The sequence below is a fragment of the Epinephelus lanceolatus genome, chromosome 3 (genome assembly GCF_041903045.1).
Source record: "Epinephelus lanceolatus isolate andai-2023 chromosome 3, ASM4190304v1, whole genome shotgun sequence".
Taxonomy (NCBI): domain Eukaryota; kingdom Metazoa; phylum Chordata; class Actinopteri; order Perciformes; family Serranidae; genus Epinephelus; species Epinephelus lanceolatus.
In genome coordinates this window covers 4,314,875-4,336,247 of record NC_135736.1, presented here as the reverse complement: position 1 = coordinate 4,336,247, position 21,373 = coordinate 4,314,875, and the positions used below count along the sequence as shown (strand labels likewise).

Below are 21,373 nucleotides of genomic sequence, written 5' to 3'. Positions count from 1 at the left end.
ATTTGTCGCTATAAGCCATGTTTAATGTGTGTTTTAGGTGTGTTTTGAATCAATGAAACTTTACAGTACTTCACAGAAACCCCACCGCCAACTAGTGTTTTGGAGGTGTAACTGCAGCGCAACACAGAAACAGCACTGCACAAGTATAAATGCTCACAACAACATAGGCCACATGAGTAGCCTATAAATCTCAAGGCTATATATCTGCCTTGAGGCAGGCCAAAGCACCTGCTCAAGAGCTCTAGGAGCGAACCATTTAGATGAAGGAGGGATGTAGAAGTACAAACAATGTTGATTGATGTGATCATTTTGAGTCTGTTATTGATTTATTAATAGAAATTTGTATTTATGTAAATTTTCATTCATTTCTAATTTTGGTGTTGGTTTCATGTAAATATTTATATTTTATATGATGTTGATTTCACCTAAGTTGTCTTGTTCACTTAATGACCTGCAGCAGGGAGGATATATAAAGCAGCTAGTTGCTTTTAGTGTATGGTAGTGTTGGTGTTTCATGGCGACTGTATGGAAGACAGCAAATGTCACGATGGGTGTATGGCATTTTACCTCTGTATTATGCCTCAATGTGTAAAAACTTAAAACCACCTCCAGCCAATCAGACACTAACAGAGCTTTGCATATAGTGAAAATCTATCTATCTAACATAACACTGTAGGCATTGTATGTTTTCTATATGACCACACAATGTAATGTTATTTGTCTTATAAGGTTTCGGCTATTTTTATAGATGTCAGGCGCTTGTTGAACTATATGTTTATATAAGGGGCTTTATATTTGTATGAGGCATCCATTCTAATTACTAAGAGTATCTTTTCCAGCTTTCTGATACGCATATTTCTACACATCTCAGGCATCACAAGCAGGATCACAGTGCAAGGTACACCAGTGTAAAGCTCAAGGACATTCAGACATTGATGACAGCTGGCTGTGAAAGAGATGTGAACCTGTAACCCTTGAGCTTTAACTCACTCCATGCATCTGTACCACAGTGTACTGCAAAATTCCCCATCGCTTCAGCTTTTCCTCTGATCCACATGCAGAATCCAAACTAGAATTAACGTCTCACGGTTCTATGCCTCCACCAACAAGTCAAGTTGCAGTTTACATCCATGTCTGTCCATATGATTTTTATTAAGTGAAAACTTGAAGGAATTTGATAAATGGCTTAAGGGTATGTTTTTTGGAGAAACATGGATACTTCATACAGATCTTTAATCTGGAAGCACAGAAGAGCTATACAGTTCTGGCGTTGAGTAATGGCCAGAAAAGTGTTTTTGCAGAGTATTCTGATGTCACAGTGAAGTTGACCTTTGACCTTTTGGATATAAGATGTCATCACTTAATTATTTAATCCTATTAGACATTTGTGTGATTTTTTTTTTTTGGTCATAATTAGCGCATTATTTTTTGAGTTATGGCTTTTAAGGTTTTTTGTGAGGTCACAGTGACCTCGTCCTCTTACCACCAAAATTGGTTTATCCTTGAGCCCAAGTGCATGTTTGTACCAACTTTTTAGAAATTTCCTCTTGAGAGATCGTGTTCACAAGAATAGGACGGATGGATGTATGGGCCAACAACCCCAAAACATAACGCCTCCAGCCACGGCTGTCGCCAGCGCAGATGCATAATAATAACGCAAGCAGATGTACTTCCTGTCCACTTTCTCAGTGTGATTGCAGCCGTAGTCTAATGAAGCATCTCCTTATCCATTCAGCCCTCTCTCTCTGTTTCCACTCTTTCACTGCTCTTGCTCTCATTCTCTTCACACTCCCTCCCTTTCTTCTGTTACACAAGTGGGTAACAGATGTGAGCCACTCTGGAGAGCACACAGACACCGAGCACTGTGCTGCCAGGCGCCGCTGCTTTTATAGGGTGTGTGTGTGTGTGTGTAGGTGTGCGTGTGTGCGTGCGTGCGTGCATGTGTTTACACATGATGTGCAGCTGTGTTATGCTTGTATGCATGAACAGTAAGGCATCATGTTGTTTTGTAGCAGTGGTTTTTGAATGTGGTTGCATGTACTGTCCTTTTTCTATGTGTGAGCGTGCTTCACTAGTGTATGCAGATTAAGGCTGGGTGATATGGCTCAAAAATAGTATTGCAATATTTTTAGGCAATATCACAATACATGATATCTATCGCAAAATTTTAAATTTCTTCTAAAGTACTGTAGACTACTAAAATACAAAATTATGAACAAAAGTCATAATGAAGTTAAATAAATACTTGTCATAATTAAATCAATCAAAGCAGAACCACTGGTGCTTTTATTTTTGAAGCACTTGGCTCATCTCAGGCAGAAAGTGTTGATGTTTTTGTTGTGAACTTGAAGTTTCGGGTCAGCAGTCAGATGTTAGCAGCACAAAGTTAAATCTATCTATCTATCAAACTTTCTTTATATAGCACTTTTCATACAAACAGAATGCAACGCAAAGTACTTGTTTAAACTGTTGCTGCTGCGCCTTTAAACACAAGAATTGATTTACTGTCAGCTGTAAACACTCTAACAGTTCTCCAGTTCATATACTAACAATATTTGCAAGTCACAGTGGTGCTCCATGGTCGCAAAATGCGACTAAAGATAGCCGGGTCTGGAGCCCTGCAGATACAAAAACACGCACTTCGTGTTCAAGCATCAAACTTTTTAAAAGTTAAACTGTTCCCCTACGCCATTAAATGTGAGGATTTGTTCACTGTAACCTGGAAACAAACTAACAGCTCTCCTGTTCATATATTAATAGTATTTGCAAGTCACACTGGTGCTTCATGGTCGCAAAATGTGACTAAATATAGTGGCAGTCTGGAGCCCTGCAGATGAAAAACACATCTCGCCTGCTCACACACTAGCTCTAGAAAGTGATCTAGATGGGCAGAGGAGAGTGTGTGACGTGTAATGTTTGTAAGTCTTTCCTCATGAGTGTGTGTCTGTGCGAGGGAGAGAGCCACAGGAGAGAGTGAGAGAACTGAAACACTGAAGCAAGTCTCATGCCTGTGACATAAAAAATGATGTGACCATTTATACTTGATGTTTGTGATATAGTCATTTTATACGTCCCACGTGTAACAAGCCGCAAGTATATTTGATATATAGCCCACCCCTAATGCAGATACATCTTGAAACATGCACACATACATTGAAAATGGACACATAGTTCTGTTCAATGAGACAGAGGAATGAAATGGAAAATCTCACCCCACTCTCTCACATGCACATACACATTTCCGCTCACTTCATGTGTAATGTAATCACCTGGGCTCTCCATGCTTCCTAACTCAATAATGCTGACAGCCTCCACCACACACACACACACACACGCAAACAATCACATACATCCCCTGGAACAACCTGTGATACATTCACCTTTCCTTTCATTCCAGCCTCTCTGATCCTTCCCACTACAAACTGATCTATTTGCAATGTACAATAGCTGCTGCAGTTCCTCTATTTTTGCTTCAGTTAGGAGCTAAACATTGAGTCTCATTACCCGCTGACCCATTTCTGTTGCAAAGCATAGAGTTCGGGGACTGACTGGAGCCAGTCCAAGGTGCCAAAATAAAGCATCTGGAGGGTTGACGGAAAAACAGAGTGAAAGACAGAGAGGGTTGGATTGACAGGGCTAAAAGAGCAAATAGACCGTAGAGGCTCTTTGTTACATTATTTAACCAACATTCATGAGTTAGCACAGAGAGAGTGGAAGATGTACTGTTCAACAGAGAGAGAAGTCGAAGAAAGCCAAAGTTAAATTTTAAGGTAGGCTAAATGCAAGTGTGTGTAACTTGTTCAGGTCTGCCAAGTGTTGTGGAGGGTGACCATGCACGGCGGCCATAACCGCTCCTCAGAGCGCCATCTGCTCCTCACCGCAGCAACTGTTGCCAGGGTACCTGCTCTCCTCTCCTCCCCCCTATCCCACCTTTTATTCCTCCACTTTTGGCTTATCACCTCCTCGTTTCCTCCTGTCTTTCCCAAAGCAAGATCTGCTGTCATGACTCCTCTCTTTCTTCATACGTGTTCTTTTCTCTTCCCTTTAATTAATTTGAGGATACCTGCTTTATTTCAATAAGCTTTATTGTGGTGACATTTAATCCATTGCCTATTAGCAACACTTCAGTGAAGCACTAGTAACACTGAAATACTACTGATACTTCTGCTAATTCATGAGCATTTTTTTCAGTCCTTCCCTCATATGTCTCTCTTCTGCGTGTCTTTATTTAACTAACTACGTTGTAGTTTTCTGTCATCTCTTCAACTAACTGCTACTGTGCTACTACTGCCTCTTCTCCCCTGCAACACAAACAACACTTCCACCAAAATCTTTAATTCTCCGAGACTTTCCCCCTCCTCCTTCCTTTGAAATCCATCTCTCTTCCGTTCCTTCGCTCCCTGGCAATTGTGCGGACATGACTCAGGGCCCCCTGTCTGCAGAGAGAAAGAGAGAGAAGCAGAGAAAGAGTGGAGAAAGGAGTTTGATGGCGGGGTGTTTGGAGTGAAGGCAAGAAAAGAGGTAGAGTGAGTGGGGGAGAGGGAGAGATCGTAGATCAGAACCGTCATGATTGAGCCATCTGCTGAGAGGCCAGTGAGACTCAAACACACATGCACACACACACACACATACACACACACACACACATGCATGCATGCTTAAAGATCACCACTGCCACCTGTTGGTCATTTTCTGACACTACGTCTTTCTTATATTGTCTCACTGCCCTGCTGCCATCGGGTAGGAACATGCCAACCGGAGATGAGACACGTAGCTCTGAACATCGATCAGTCTGGTCTGGCTGTCTAGTGAGCCAGTCTTAAGCAGCCGATTCTGTTTGCTCCACAGGGTTTTTTTTTTGTGCTCTAATATATGAGGTTTATCTCCACCTAACTCCTGTCTAAGAAGAGCGGAGCCTCAATGTGGATTATGAGGCTTTGGCTCTTTCAAAACATATTCAGTATAGTGGTGTGTTACAGACTCTGCCAATGCTACGATGCGCTACTGTAATCCTGCTTTTGCTGTTTCATTCTTGCCCTGCAGTTAAATGTGATTTGTTGCACACTGTCTGTTCCTGTGGGTGGCTGTGTGTTGTTGCATTTATATGTGGCCTGAATCGTTTGTTCTTCTTTTCTCAGGCCTTTCTTCTCTCTTACTGCCAGCGGGCCTAAACGATGCCCACTCTCGTTCAGCTGTCCAACCTTTAATAGATTCATAAACGCTCCCCTGCCATTGGCCAGAGCAGGCCATTTCATCCTATTAAAGATTAGCATACGGCTGAGTGGAGGACGAGTGCTCTTTATATGCTAATGAGAATCTAATGTATGCAGCAAGGACCAACCAATGCCCCACTGGGAGGACTCAGGGTGGCCAAGCTGAATCTTGAGGCAGTCTTGTCTTTATCTTGTATTTTATTCATTTCCTCATTCACAGACAGCTGGATCTGTGAGCTGTCATAAAACATAATGGCTGACTACAGTTATATGCTTAAAACAGACTGTGCAAAGGTGTCACTGTAGATGGCAACACAATAGGGAGTGTACTGAGTTTGTATTATTTCTGTACCTGATGTAATTGTGCAACATTCACTTGTGTTAAAGAGCAGTAACAAAGGCGTGGAAGAGGAAGTTTGCATAATTCGAAATTACTTTTTTTACTTTTTTTCCAACTTCACAGACAGGTTGGGAAACAGGTTAGTAAACAGAAAGCTGCATGGAGGCTAGTGAAAATGTTTCAGTGGTTCTGTGGTTATTTCGTTTAGCATATCTCTTTCTTATTCAGTCTGTCTTTCAACCTGCAGACTACTTTGGAATGATGTTTAAGCACTGCTTAGGCAGAGGTGGATGCCATTTTGTGGTGGCATCCTCATTGCATCTTGCTGGTTGAGGGCCTAAAATTAGTGCATTCACTCGGGTGTTGTGTTTCCATCAATGTCGATCAGAGCCTAAGCTGATAAATATCAGTAACTACTGCAAAGTCATTTGACCCGAGTGTGAATGCTGATTAGAACCTTACCCATCACATTAAAAAGCCAGATTTTAGCAGGTGTTAGCAGGGGTTTTGTGCAGTGGAAAAGGGGCTTTATTTGCTCTCTTGCCAAAACGTATTAATAAGAAAATCTATACCACTCATATACCTGTGTAGTTAATATGCAGCTACTGCCAGTAGCTAGTTAGCTTATCTTAACACAAAGAGCCAGGGGAAACAGCTAGCCTGGTCCTGTCTGATGATAACACAATTCATCTCTCATGTTATATCTCATTTGTTCTATTTACAGCCCACGTCTGTCAAAACCAAAGTAGAGCTGAGATCGGGCCCAAAACATCAAGCTGCATGAACCAACCATGAACCATGAACCATGAACTAAGCCCAACCTACGGCAGCAGTTTTGGGCCCGAGCCAGATTGAAATCCTGAATTTTTACTGTAAAAAATATATCATATACTTAAATATTTAATATTATGTAATATTTAATATTAAAACATTTATTACAAGCAAAGGGCTGACTTGTTTCCTCATGCCACTTCTCCTTCTCTTCCTTCTGTTATTTCAATAGTCTGTACACAACAGGATTGGCAGAGCGCTATATATATATATATATATATACAGTACAGGCCAAAAGTTTGGACACACCTTCTCATTCAATGCGTTTTCTTTATTTTCATGACTATTTACATTGTAGATTCTCACTGAAGGCATCAAAACTATGAATGAACACATGTGGAGTTATGTACTTAACAAAAAAAGATGAAATAACTGAAAACATGTTTTATATTCTAGTTTCTTCAAAATAGCCACCCTTTGCTCTGATTACTGCTTTGCACACTCTTGGCATTCTCTCCATGAGCTTCAAGAGGTAGTCACCTGAAATGGTTTTCCAACAGTCTTGAAGGAGTTCCCAGAGGTGTTTAGCACTTGTTGGCCCCTTTGCCTTCACTCTGCGGTCCAGCTCACCCCAAACCATCTGGATTGGGTTCAGGTCCGGTGACTGTGGAGGCCAGGTCATCTGCCGCAGCACTCCATCACTCTCCTTCTTGGTCAAATAGCCCTTACACAGCCTGGAGGTGTGTTTGGGGTCATTGTCCTGTTGAAAAATAAATGATCGTCCAACTAAACGCAAACCGGATGGGATGGCATGTCGCTGCAGGATGCTGTGGTAGCCATGCTGGTTCAGTGTGCCTTCAATTTTGAATAAATCCCCAACAGTGTCACCAGCAAAACACCCCCACACCATCACACCTCCTCCTCCATGCTTCACAGTGGGAACCAGGCATGTGGAATCCATCCGTTCACCTTTTCTGCGTCTCACAAAGACATGGCGGTTGGAACCAAAGATCTCAAATTTGGACTCATCAGACCAAAGCACAGATTTCCACTGGTCTAATGTCCATTCCTTGTGTTTCTTGGCCCAAACAAATCTCTTCTGCTTGTTGCCTCTCCTTAGCAGTGGTTTCCTAGCAGCTATTTGACCATGAAGGCCTGATTGGCGCAGTCTCCTCTTAACAGTTGTTCTAGAGATGGGTCTGCTGCTAGAACTCTTTGTGGCATTCATCTGGTCTCTGATCTGAGCTGCTGTTAACTTGCGATTTCTGAGGCTGGTGACTCGGATGAACTTATCCTCAGAAGCAGAGGTGACTCTTGGTCTTCCTTTCCTGGGTCGGTCCTCATGTGTGCCAGTTTGGTTGTAGCGCTTGATGGTTTTTGCGACTCCACTTGGGGACACATTTAAAGTTTTTGCAATTTTCCGCACTGACTGACCTTCATTTCTTAAAGTAATGATGGCCACTCGTTTTTCTTTAGTTAGCTGATTGGTTCTTGCCATAATATGAATTTTAACAGTTGTCCAATAGGGCTGTCGGCTGTGTATTAACCTGACTTCTGCACAACACAACTGATGGTCCCAACCCCATTGATAAAGCAAGAAATTCCACTAATTAACCCTGATAAGGCACACCTGTGAAGTGGAAACCATTTCAGGTGACTACCTCTTGAAGCTCATGGAGAGAATGCCAAGAGTGTGCAAAGCAGTAATCAGAGCAAAGGGTGGCTATTTTGAAGAAACTAGAATATAAAACATGTTTTCAGTTATTTCACCTTTTTTTGTTAAGTACATAACTCCACGTGTTCATTCATAGTTTTGATGCCTTCAGTGAGAATCTACAATGTAAATAGTCATGAAAATAAAGAAATGAGAAGAATGAGAAGGTGTGTCCAAACTTTTGGCCTGTACTGTATATATATATATATATATATATATATATATGTACATATATATATATATATATATATATATATATATATATATATATATATATATATATATATATATATATGTACATATATATGTGTGTGTACACTTACATAATAATGTATAATAATATCCAGATACTGCATGACAATGGTGCCTGTTCATTCCAAAGGGTGTTGTTACCTGCAGCATACGCAAAAATAGTCTCTGGCTTTTGGGTTTACGTTTCTAGTATGCGTCCCATTGAATATGTGCAGAAGGGTTTCTCCCACTGGCCTCACCCTCGAGTTACCACTCAGCTTATAGACTTTGCATTGTAATGTCAAAGAGCTCCAGGAAAGTTTTACAAATTTAAAACCACCATGGATCAAAAATTCATAATAGAAGGAGTCATAACTGACCTTGTTTGCACTTTGATGTGTACTGTCAACAGATTTACAGACATCTCTTTTACAATGGTGGCCTGTGGGGCAAATGCTTTTTGGGCCACAGTAGATTTGTTCACTGCAATACCGTGAGTGGCTACTGGGATAAATTGGCCACAAGGCTGAGGAGCATTTTTGGGGGCCTGGCTGAGCCTCTCTGTGCATCTAGTTTGCATGGCAGTTGATGATGATGATCACTGCTGTTTACTGCATGTAATGCACATTTCTTCTACTGCTGGGGAGGGAAAGGAAACTCTGCAAACCAGGTTGCCTTACAAACCCTGGCCCCCACACCACTGTTTTTCCTCTCTCTTTCGCACACGCTCTGTCTCTCTCCAGATTCTCCAGTATATTGCTGCTGCGTTGCTTTGCCACTTTTTCAGTCACAGTCCCCCTCTCATTTTCCCCCTCTTTCCCCTCTTGATTCAGTCCAAAAAAAGAGAAAGAAAAAAACAAACAAACAATAAAAACACCTGTAAACCTGGCGGGTGGGTCCAATTGGGCTCAGGCGGACAATCAGAGCTCTAAACCAAAGTATGTAAATAATAATTCACCATTTTATGAGTGCAGGGTTATGCATCAGTCTATTTCTCAGCATGGAGCAGTTGCAATGCAACCAGTGGAGACTCCAGGAAGTGTTGGCAATAACGTGGATTAGTGAGCTCCAGAGATGCTGGATGGAAGATTTTGTTACCTTAGACAGAGCCTGGCTAGCTGTTTGCCCCCTGCTTCTAGTCATTATACTAAGCTAAACTAACCAGGGGCGTGGTGTAGCCTTATGTGTAACAGACATGACTTACGAGAGTGGTAGTCTTCAAGCAAAAACAATCAAATAAGCATTTATCCCAAAATGTTAACCTATTCCTTTTACTTGTTTCATTAATAAGTTATTGATTGCTCAACAGTCCATCTGACCAGCTGCCCTTTCCTTTCTGTCTGTACAGGAACAAGGTGTGGTAGGAATGTCACGACCTCCAGGCGCCATCCCGCCTCCTCACCCTGCTGGGGGCGTGGCCTCAGGGGTGGGGCCCAATCAGGGGTCAGGACCACCTCCAGGCTATGTGGGCAACCAGCAGCAGGCAGCCATGATGAAACAGATGATGGCGATGGAGCAGGAGAAGAGGATGCAGATGCAACTGATGGAGCAACAGAAACAGCAGCTCTTCAGAGAGCAGAGACAGCAGCAGCAGCAGCAGCAACTACTGGCTGAGCAGGTGAGTAGGTTTAAATTATTGTGCTTAGCATAAGGTTAGTGTGATGGTGTAGTAATAAAACAAAATGGCTAGGCCTCTGGGATTTATCTGTCATGCATTAAATTTGTTTTTTGTTTGTTCATACACTCCTGTATATGTGCCTGTGTCTGCTGCTCATCCTCTCCTCTTCCTTACTGTTGTCTGGTTGCATGTATAATAATTACCCTCAACCAGCCCCCTCTTCACTACTTCCTTTTCATCTCTGCAGTGTGTGTGTGTGTGTGTGTGTGTTTGCCACATGCCGCCTGCTGTGATAATGTGGTGTTTTCTTTTTATTTCTCTCTGTGAGGGAATCAAGTGTTAAAGAGTTCTGAACTCTGAAGTCACCACCCACCAAGTTGGTTTTAATTGGATGTGCAAAAACATACACAGGCACAACTATAGGTATTTGAGAGGAAACATCCTGCTAAGGTTTAGTGTATATTGTTAAATATAATAGATATCATACCTCAAATTTAAATGAGTAACACCGTCTGCTCTCCAGACACACATTCAGTAGCTGCTTTTTGTACTACAAGAATGCAGACTGATATGTTTTTCCATTGAATGTTCTATATCTGCACCTCAGCTATGGCTACAACAGATCATCAGGGCTGCCTTTGGTTTCCTGGTCGCACTCTGTTCACTTTGTGTAGGAAAGGCACTGTCCACTAATAAAATCCTGAAAAAACTCACCAGTCTCCCTTCTGCTGTACCAACATCTGTCTGTGTCTGCTGTACCAACATCTGTCTGTGTCTGCTGTACCAACATCTGTCTCATTTCTGCTGTACCAACATCTGTCTGTCTGCTGTACCAACATCTGTCTGTATCTGCTGTACCAACATCTGTCTCATTTCTGCTGTACCAACATCTGTCTGTCTGCTGTACCAACATCTGTCTGTGTCTGCTGTACCAACATCTGTCTCATTTCTGCTGTATCAACATCTGTCTGTGTCTGCTGTATCAACATCTGTCTGTGTCTGCTGTACCAACATCTGTCTCATTTCTGCTGTACCAACATCTGTCTGTCTCTGCTGTACCAACATCTGTCTCACCTCTGCTGTACCAACATCTGTCTCTCTGCTGTACCAACATCTGTCTCATTTCTGCTGTACCAACATCTGTCTCACTTCTGCTGTACCAACATCTGTCTCTCTTCTGCTGTACCAACATCTGTCTCTCTTCTGCTGTACCAACATCTGTCTCACTTCTGCTGTTCCAAACATCTGTCTCACTTCTGCTGTTCCAACATCTGTCTCACTTCTGCTGTTCCAAACATCTGTCTCACTTCTGCTGTTCCAAACATTTGTCTCATTTCTCCTGTACCAGCATTTGTCTGTCTGCTGTACCAACATCTGCCTCACTTCTGCTGTACCAACATCTGTCTGTCTCTGCTGTACCAACATCTGTCTGTCTCTGCTGTACCAACATCTGTCTCACTTCTGCTGTTCCAAACATCTGTCTGTCTCTGCTGTACCAACATCTGTCTCACTTCAATTCATTTTCAATTTTATTTATAAAGCCCAATATCACAAATCACAATTTGCCTCACAGGGCTTTACAGCATACGACATCCCTCTGTCCTTATGACCCTCGCAGCTGATAAGGAAAAACTCCCCAAAAAAAACCCCTTTAACGGGGAAAAAAAACGGTAGAAACCTCAGGAAGAGCAACTGAGGAGAGATCCCTCTTCCAGGACGGACAGACGTGCAATAGATGTCGTACAGAACAGATCAGCATAATAAATTAACAGTAATCCATATGACACAATGAGACAGAGAGAGAGAGAGAGAGAGAGAGAGAGAGAGAGAGATGCAGGTAATGACAGTAGCTTACAACAACATTAATGAAAGTAATAATATTATAGTTATAGTTCTGGCTACTGTGGTACAATATGTTGAAAGTATGTATTAATATCTGACAGTATACTTGTGTGACAATAGTCATATGTGTATAATAACAGTAGAAGTATGACTAATGACTAATGATGGCAGCAGCAGCAGGAGGCATCTGGCAGGACCACGGCAGCAGCACAACCACACACGTCACGCTGTCCAGGCACCGCTGCGGTATGAGTTAATCTGAGAGACAGTGGAGCACAAAGGCTCCGGAGAAGAAGCCGAGTTAGTGACATCCAGAATGGCCAAGTTAGCAAGATGCAGTAATAGGATGAGAGTGAGAGAGAGAGAGAGAGAGAGAGAGAGAGAGAGAGAGGGAGAGAGAGGGAGCCCGGTGTATTATAGGGGGTCCTCCGGCAGACTAGGCCTAAGTCAGCCTAACTAGGGGCTGGTACAGGGCAAGCCTGAGCCAGCCCTAACTATAAGCTTTATCAAAGAGGAAAGTCTTAAGTCTAGTCTTAAATGTGGAGACGGTGTCTGCCTCCCGGACCGTAACAGGAAGATGATTCCACAGGAGAGGAGCCTGATAGCTGAAGGCTCTGGCTCCTGATCTGCTTTTGGAGACTTTAGGGACCACGAGTAACCCTGCGTTCTCAGAGCGCAGTGTTCTGGTGGGATAATATGGCACTATGAGCTCTCTAAGATATGACGGAGCTTGACCATTTAGAGCTTTATAAGTTAACAGTAGGATTTTAAATTCAATTCTGGATTTTACAGGGAGCCAGTGCAGAGAAGCTAAAACAGGAGAAATATGATCTCGTTTCTTAGTTCCTGTTAGTACACGAGCTGCTGCATTCTGAATTAGCTGGAGAGTTTTTAAGGACTTACTAGAGCTACCTGATAATAGAGAGTTACAGTAATCCAGCCTTGAGGTAACAAAAGCGTGGACCAATTTTTCTGCATCTTTTCGGGTCAGGATAGGCCTAATTTTCGCAATATTACGCAGATGAAAAAATGCAGTCCGTGAGGTTTGCTTTAAATGAGAATTAAAAGACAAATCTTGATCAAATATTACTCCGAGGTTTCTTACGGTAGTGCTAGAGGCCAGAGCAATGCCATCTGGAGAAACTATGTCATCAGATAAAGAGTCTCTGAGTTGTTTGGGGCCAAGAACAATAACTTCAGTTTTGTCTGAATTTAACATCAGGAAATTGGCGCTCATCCAATTTTTTATGTCTTTAAGGCAGTTATGGAGTTTAGTTAATTGATTACTTTCTTCAGGCTTCATCGATAAATACAACTGTGTATCATCCGCATAACAATGGAAATTTATAGAGTGATTTCTAATGATGTTACCTAAAGGAAGCATATATAGAGTAAATAGGATTGGTCCGAGCACAGAACCTTGCGGAACTCCAAAACAAACTTTGGTACGTAAGGATGATTCATTACGAACGTCAACAAATTGAAAACGATCAGATAAATAAGATTTAAACCAGCTTAGTGCTGAACCTTTTAGGCCAATTAAGTGATCCAGTCTCTGCAGTAGAATTTGATGGTCAATTGTGTCAAACGCCGCACTAAGATCTAATAAAACAAGAACAGAGACGAGTCCTTTGTCTGAAGCAATCAGAAGGTCATTTGTAATTTTAACTAGAGCTGTCTCAGTGCTATGATGCACTCTAAATCCTGACTGAAATTCCTCAAATAAATTATTATCCTGGAGAAAATCACACAGCTGGTCTGCGACTACTTTCTCAAGGATCTTTGACATAAAGGGAAGATTAGATATTGGTCTATAGTTGGCTAACACCTCTGGATCCAGGGTGGGCTTTTTTAGGAGAGGTTTAATTACAGCTACCTTAAAAGACTGTGGTACATAGCCTGTTAATAGGGATATATTGATCATATCTAATATATGAGTGTTAACTAAAGGAAAGACCTCCTTAAGTAGCCTAGTTGGGATGGGGTCTAAGAGACACGTTGATGATTTAGATGAAGAAATCACTGCGGTCAATTCTTGAAGAGAAATTGGGGAGAAGCAATCTAAATATATATTAGATTCTACAGCTGTGTTTGAGGTTAGATAGGTAGGCCTATCATCTGAGGGCAGGAGGTCATGAATTTTGCCTCTAATAGTTAGAATTTTGTCATTAAAAAAGCTCATAAAATCATTACTGCTAAGGGCTAAAGGAATACAAGGCTCAATAGAGCTTTGACTCTCAGTCAGCCTGGCTACAGTGCTGAAAAGAAACCTGGGGTTGTTCTTGTTTTCTTCTATTAATGCTGAGTAATAGTTTGCTCTGGCATTGCGGAGGCCCCTCTTATAAGTTTTGAGACTGTCTGTCCAGATTAAACGAGATTCTTCCAGTTTGGTTAATCGCCAATTCCTTTCAAATTTTCGCGATATTTGTTTTAACCTACGGGTTTGAGAGTTATACCAAGGAGCAAACTTTCTTTGCTTTGTTAACTTCTTTTTAAGAGGAGCTACAGAGTCGAGCGTTGTTCGCAGCGAGCCTACGGCGCTATCAACAAAATGATCAATTTGGGAGAGGTTAAAGTCGGCACGGGAAACCTCTGTTACTGAAGGTATTGGTATTGAATTCACTTCTGCTGTTCCAAACATCTGTCTGTATCTGCTGTACCAACATCTGTCTCACTTCTGCTGTTCCAAACATCTGTCTCATTTCTCCTGTACCAGCATTTATCTGTGTCTGCTGTACCAACGTCTGCCTCACTTCTGCTGTACCAACATCTGTCTCACTTCTGCTGTTACAAACATCTGTCTGTCTCTGCTGTACCAACATCTGTCTCACTTCTGCTGTTCCAAACATCTGTCTGTCTCTGCTGTACCAACATCTGTCTCACTTCTGCTGTTCTAAACATTTGTCTCATTTCTCCTGTACCAGCATTTGTCTGTCTGCTGTACCAACATCTGTCTCACTTCTGCTGTACCAACTTCTGTCCGTCTCTGCTGTATCAAACATCTGTCTCTCTTCTGCTGTACCAACATCTGTCTGTCTCTGCTGTTCCAAACATCCGTCTCATTTCTCCTGTACCAGCATTTGTCTGTCTCTGCTGTACCAACATCTGTCCGTCTCTGCTGTACCAACATCTGTCTCTCTTCTGCTGTACCAACATCTGTCTGTCTCTGCTGTACCAACATCTGTCTCACTTCTGCTGTACCAACATCTGTCTCACTTCTGCTGTACCAACATCTGATTAACCTGTACTGTGGCATTCGTACCAAACCATGACTTAAATAACTGACCAGCTATCAAAATTAAAATTGAGGTTTGTCCCTTTGCTTATACCTGTCAATGCAGGATTCTCATTCAGGATGTATTTAAAGTTGTGACCCTGACACCGTACTATTTGAAAGTTTAACCCACTCAAGAAACAATGTTCAGGTGTGAGAAGGCCAGAAAAAATCTACTATGGAGAAAAGAAGGCTTAACATACTTAAGTCCAATGCAATTTTAATTAAAACAGATTAGGCAAATATGTTTGCCCAGATGAAGGTCTAATGACAGAAAGCTTTGCTTTGTTCTGGAGCTGAGACTTCAATATGCATTTGTTTATGTTCATGAAATCTGTTTTGATGAACTGTTCTTACTTTTCTACAACCAACAATACAAGATCTTGAATGCATGAAATAAAATGAAAGCATGTAACACATTTCTAACATACAGTCTTAACAACTGTGTGTGTGTGTTTGTGTTTGTGTTTATGTTTGTGTTTGTGTGTGTGTGTGTGTGTGTGTGTGTGTGCGCGTGCGTGCATGCGCACATAGCTCCAACAGCAGCAGCATCTCCCCAGACAGATGGGCCAAGGCCAAAGGAATCCATACCCCCAAGTCAATCAGTACCAAGGTGAGTACTATCACATGCATTAATTTCCTCCGAGCAACAATACACACAGTTTGTGCATAAACGTAGGAATGGCGGCACCCCAATGAATAAGGCAAGACCTGACCTAAATTCTTCCACATTTTATTGATGAGCACATTAGTAAATGGATTTTTTGGTAAATCAGTTTTGTAGTTCTTCTTCTGCACTCTGATGGTTACATTAAAAAGGCCCACAATCGCAAATGTGCACCTGGTCTTCAACAAGTATGGTATACATGGTAGAGAGCCAAGACATTTAACAGATTTTACAGTTCAATCTGACATATTCAGAGACAGATAGACACACAAACACATAAAAACATGTATGCAAACAGCAGCGCTGACTGAGTATCACCCTGAAACCAAACCTCGTCCACTCTGTCTGTCTGTCAGATACATCAGTTGGCGCTCAGATGCTCTTCAGCCTCTGTCTTTCTCTCTCTCGCTTTCTCTCTCGCTCCCTCCGAAAAAAAAAAATAGAATATTCCTGCTCTGCCTGTTACCACGGCAACTTGTCTGTCCTGGATCCCCCAGAGTTCCGGTGGAGTCAGAGAGATGGATGAGAGGAGGGAGGTGAGAAAGGGGGGGTGCTGGCAACAAGAGGAATAGGTAGATAGCCTGGTAGGTAGAAGAAAAGCTTGGGAAGAGAGAGAAAGAGGTAGATGAGTGGGCGAGAGGATGATGGAGAAATGAAGAAAAATTAAGAGAGGGGAGAGCAGAGACAAGTCAAAAGCCATTTATAGCCATCAGAGAGTCTGACTGCAAGTCTAGGAGATAATGTGAAGAGGAGGAGGGGGTTGCAGAATGGAACTCTGGCCCAGAAATATTTCTGTTAGTTCAGCTATCCAGCAGCATACCGGTGATTTAAAAGCAATACAGCAGTAATATCACCTGCAATCAGAACATAATCAAATACTGCTCTCATTTATATATACATGAAGTGGAAAAGATGTGGCTAATGTGTGATGTTACATTGCTTACAACTCTGGAATGTGTCTATTCTGACTCCTCTGTTGCAGTTACAGTCCAAGCTGTGAGGTGAGGGATTAGAGGAATGATGTCAGAAGTGGGTTTATTAAAGGATTTACAGCTATTTACACGCTAGCAGACCTCCTCAGCTCTGCCACTGAGGCTCTGGTAGGAAAAAAGAGGGGAAGTGAGGTGCTGGCACTTTTGAGATCTATTTTAGTGTGGTCAGATTGAAACTTAACTGGGAGGGAAGCATTTGTTTCCAGAGTAAACAGGTTGTCATGGATCAGAAATCTTTGCCTCAGCACCAACTGAATAGATTGGTCTTGTGTACCATTTGGTGATTTAAGTGGATCTAGTATACAGGCTCAAAAGCTGTTACGAATGTCCGGCTCCATTGTCTCTGTTTATATGCCTTTGTGCCTGCGATAGCACTGGCTGGAGGCATTATGTTTTTGAGTTGTCCGTCCGTCTGTCTGTCCGTCCGTCCCATTCTTGTGAACATGACATCTCCCAAACATGTCGAGGGAATTTCTTTCATTTGGCACAGATGTCCCTTTAGACTCAATGACGGACTTATTCAATTTTGGTGGTTAAAGGTCAAAGTCAGTGTGACCTCACAAAACATGTTTTTGGCCATAACTCAAGAATTCTTACACTAATTGTGACAAAAATCCACACAAATGTCTAATAGGATAAAATAAAGAAGTGATGACATTTCATTTACAAAAGGTCAAAATCAACTTCACTGTGACATCATAATGTTCTGCATAAAACACTTTTCTGGCTGTTATTCAACATCATATCTCAGGAAGAGAAGGGGAGACATCTGCTGAGATACTGAGTGGGTGTCACTAATCTTGGGTGCCCACCTTGAAACTGTGCTGATTGTGTAGGTAATTTGTGCTGCTGGGGGAAAGATGTGTGTGAAGCATCTATATTTTCACAGACATGGATGTAAACTGTAAGAGAAACGTGATTGGTGTGTGGAGGCATACAACTGCAGGGCTGTAATTCTAGTTCACTTTTAACTCCTCTAATTCTTCTCTCGTAGGTCCTCCTCAGGATCTAGCATCCAGAAGCCAGGCTCTCCAGAACATTCGGGCCGCCCGTCTCCTACAACAGCAGCAGCAGAACCAGCAGCAGATGGTCCAGATGAGTTCTGTACAGGGCCAGGGGGGCTCCGTGGGACCCCAAACTGACATGGGCTTACCCTATGGCAACCAGGGGTCAAACCAAGGTTCCTTGTATGGGCTCAATCCCTCCATGAGCCAAATGATCCACCAGCAGCAGCACCAGAGCCAAAGTGTGCAAGCCTCCATGGGTCTTCCACCGCAGCACAACCCCGCTGGAGGGCCGCCCCGTCAGGCAGGTGCAGGTCCTGGGGTAGGGGGTATGCCTGGAGGCCCAGGAGGTGGTGGAGCTGGAGGGTATGGAGGACAGGGAATGTTGATGAACTCCATGACCCAGCAACCCCTCAAAGGCCCTCCCAATGCCAAAGCCCAAGCACAGAGACTGCAAAGCATGCTGGGAGCAGGAGGGGGAGGCGGGGGAATGACGGCAGGTGGCTGGCCGCAGCAGCAAGGACAAAGTCTGCAGGCCATGGGAGGAGGAGTTGGAAGGACTACAGGAGGAGGGGGAGGAGACATGGTGGGGTTCAGTTCCACCCAGGGTTATGGGATGCAGCCAGGTCAACCTCCGCGCATGGCCAAGCAACACTTTCAGGGGCCGGGCCAGGGGTTGAGCCAGGGAATGGACCCCAGAGTGGGCAACCCAGCGGCTGTTATGGGTGGCCAAATGATGGGCCCTCACATGGGTGGTCAGCCCAGGACCAACCAGCCCCGGCCCATAGTCATGAACCAGGGGATGAACCAGGGGGTGATGGCCCAGGGGATGACTGGGATGGGGGGGTTCGGGCCGGGCCCAGGGGGGCCTGGAATAGGAGGAGGGGGAGGAGGGAGTGGACCCTATGGACCAGGGGGTGTAGGTGTTGGAGGTCAGCCACCAGGCTACCAGAGGACAGCTAATCAGGACATGTCATCCTATGGATATGGGGGCGGGCCCTCAGGGGGAGGAGCCTTTGGATTGGCCGATGGCACAGGGGCGGAGCTGGACTCAAGCGATGGTTGGATGGAGGAGTTTTTCCCAAGCCAATAGCCAATGGGGAAACTGGAGAAGAGTTTTTACTGGATGAACTAAATGTTTAAGTAGGATATATGTTAAAACCTGAGAAAGTAAAACAAACAGGATGACATGAAGTAGACTGGCATGTTTTTGTTTTGTACAACATGAGCAAGGTTATAAAGTAGTTTTTGTGTTATGTTATGTTTTGTGTGTGTGTGTGTGTGTGTGTGTGCGCGCGTGTGCGTGTGTGTATGAGAGAGATGGAGAGAGCAATCATTATGTCTCGTGCATATTAATGAAAAACCAATATAGCGATTAAGACTTGTGTTTCATTAGTTTCCCTTTTTTTTCTCCAAGGAATGAATATTTCTCAAGTTTCAGTGTTTGAAAGCGAGCCCCGTTTACACAGCGGTGCCTGAGCTTCAGATGAAGGGGAAGGAAGACTTGTTCTCAAGACAGCAATTTATTTGTGTTTGTGTGTTCGTGCCACCCAGCTCAATGCTTCATATCTCTCAACTATGTGAGGAGCTGAAGGGAATAAAAAGCACTCTCAGCGCTCCCATTTCCTCTCTCAGATTTCTGCCCCACACACACACGCACACAAATCTGTCGCCTCCACGGTCTCTCTGTTCTCTTCACTTGATCTCTCTCTCTCTCTCTCTTTCTCTCACCCCCCCCACCCCCCCGAGACTCATTCCTCGCTCTCAACACTCCTTTCTCTGTTTAACTTGTGAACATCACAACAGAACAAATGATGTTCCCCTATTTTCCCACACAAGCGCACTCTGCCCTCTAGTGCTTTTGCTAGGCAACCGACCATGGTGGCTTTTTTTTGTTTTGTTTTGGTTTTTTTGGAGGGGGGGGGGGTTCATTTCCTGTGCGTGGCTGTGGATGACGGGTGTGCATGCAGGGGAAGACAAAGAGGGAGAAAACAGGCAGCTAAAGCAAGCACTTGGACTCAAAAGCTCATGCACACACACACGTATACAAACCAACAAACAGACAAACAAGCATCAGCCTGGGAGGATGAGCATGTGTGTGAGAGGCAGCTAGCACAGCTAATATTACATTAAACCGTCTGCCTGTGTGACACAAACCACACTGCATTCATCAGGCTAACACAAAGCAGAATGATCGCTGGGCACTGAATGTATCTGAGCACCACAAGTGACTTCTTTTTAGGGGAAAAAAAGCTCATTGAATGCCCACCCAACATGTTTTGTTTGTTGCTGTGTTTTATCTCTAACAATGATGCTGGTTGTGTTTTGTCAATTAAAAGTAAAAAAAAACAAAAACAAAAAAACCAAAAACAAAGTTAGCCTTCTTTTAGTTTGTGTTGTCTTTTGAAAATCTGTTTGTCCTCCCATCACAGCACAGCCTTCCCTTCCATTGTGACACAGCTGGTTGTCAATCACCGTAGCCCTGCTTTACATTGTGGCTTCTCTTGTACCGCAGCTATAAAACACCCTTGCTCCAAACTAGATCATAACTGTGCTATACTGTAACACTACTGTGAAGAAATACCAGTTGTCCCCTTCCAGAGCTTTACAACGAAAATGAACCACTGCTAAGCCTTGACTTTGTTTTATAGACAGTTGAGAAACTTCAGACTGGACTTAAAGGGACAGTTCACCCCAAAATCAAAAATACATATTTTTTTCTCTTACCTGCAGTGCTGTTTATCAGTCTAGATAGTTTTGGTGTGAGCTGATGAGTGTTGGAGATATCTCCAAACACTCGGCCTTTGGTGCTCAGAGTACCAAAAGATACTCAATTTCATTTTTCCAGAAATCATCACGTGGTTACTCAAGATAATCCACAGACCTTGTTGTGATCAGTTTCATGTTGGAACTATTTTCTTCATACCGAATTACACCCACCAACTGTATCGCACCCAGAAGAAAGCATGCCTACAGCTAGCTCACCTAACACCACTGAGCTAATTGTGCGTCAGCTCTATGACTAGTTGACTCTTCCTCTACTCATATGAACCCAGAAACAACAGCAACTTTTAACGAAGGTAACGTTTCAAAATTTGGCTCCATTATAACTCACAAGGTTCACCAACAAAAGAACTGCCTTGTACTAAACAGTTTTCCCCCCAAAATACAACATGCTAACCTTATTAGCGTGAGCCTATCACAATTTACATTGCATAAATTTTTAAGTTTTTCTCTACTCTTATGAAGCCAGGATAAATCACACACAGGACATAAGCTGCCAATTTTTTATCTGTAAAATAAATGTAAATAAAAGCATAGTTTCCACATGCATACAAAAAAAAAATAAAAAATAGAAGTGCTCTGTTACAGTGACGTGAATTTACATTTCTGCAGTGATGCACGTCAGGCTACAATGTAGGCTACGTGTCTATGCAGAGCCTATGCTGTAGGCACGGCATACTTTAAAGTTTCAGGTATAACGTGTGTGTACATATATATATATATATATATATATATATATATATATATATATATATATATATATATATAAATCCTGTTTAATGTCACAGCTCAGCCGAGGAGGACGCCATTTAAGTTTACATCTCGCACTGTCATGAGCACGAGCCTCTCATCCATGAGTAGATGCACACTTCCTTCTGAACGACACACTGAGTGCTAATTAGAAGGCAGACATCTCTACGGCA

At 42.9% G+C, this 21,373-nt stretch overlaps 1 protein-coding gene across 1 annotated transcript in view; it reads left to right on the top strand.

The window, feature by feature from the left end:
- Nucleotides 1-20,970, top strand: part of maml3 (mastermind-like transcriptional coactivator 3) — a 182,165-nt gene extending 161,195 nt beyond the window's left edge. The window contains exons 4-6 of the mRNA XM_033625142.2: nt 9,618-9,887; nt 15,538-15,616; nt 17,657-20,970. Coding sequence (XP_033481033.1) covers nt 9,618-9,887; nt 15,538-15,616; nt 17,657-18,759 — 1,452 coding nt within the window. The 3' untranslated portion in view covers nt 18,760-20,970. The remainder of the gene's footprint in view (nt 1-9,617; nt 9,888-15,537; nt 15,617-17,656) is intronic.
- The last annotated feature ends 403 nt before the right edge of the window (nt 20,971-21,373 follow it).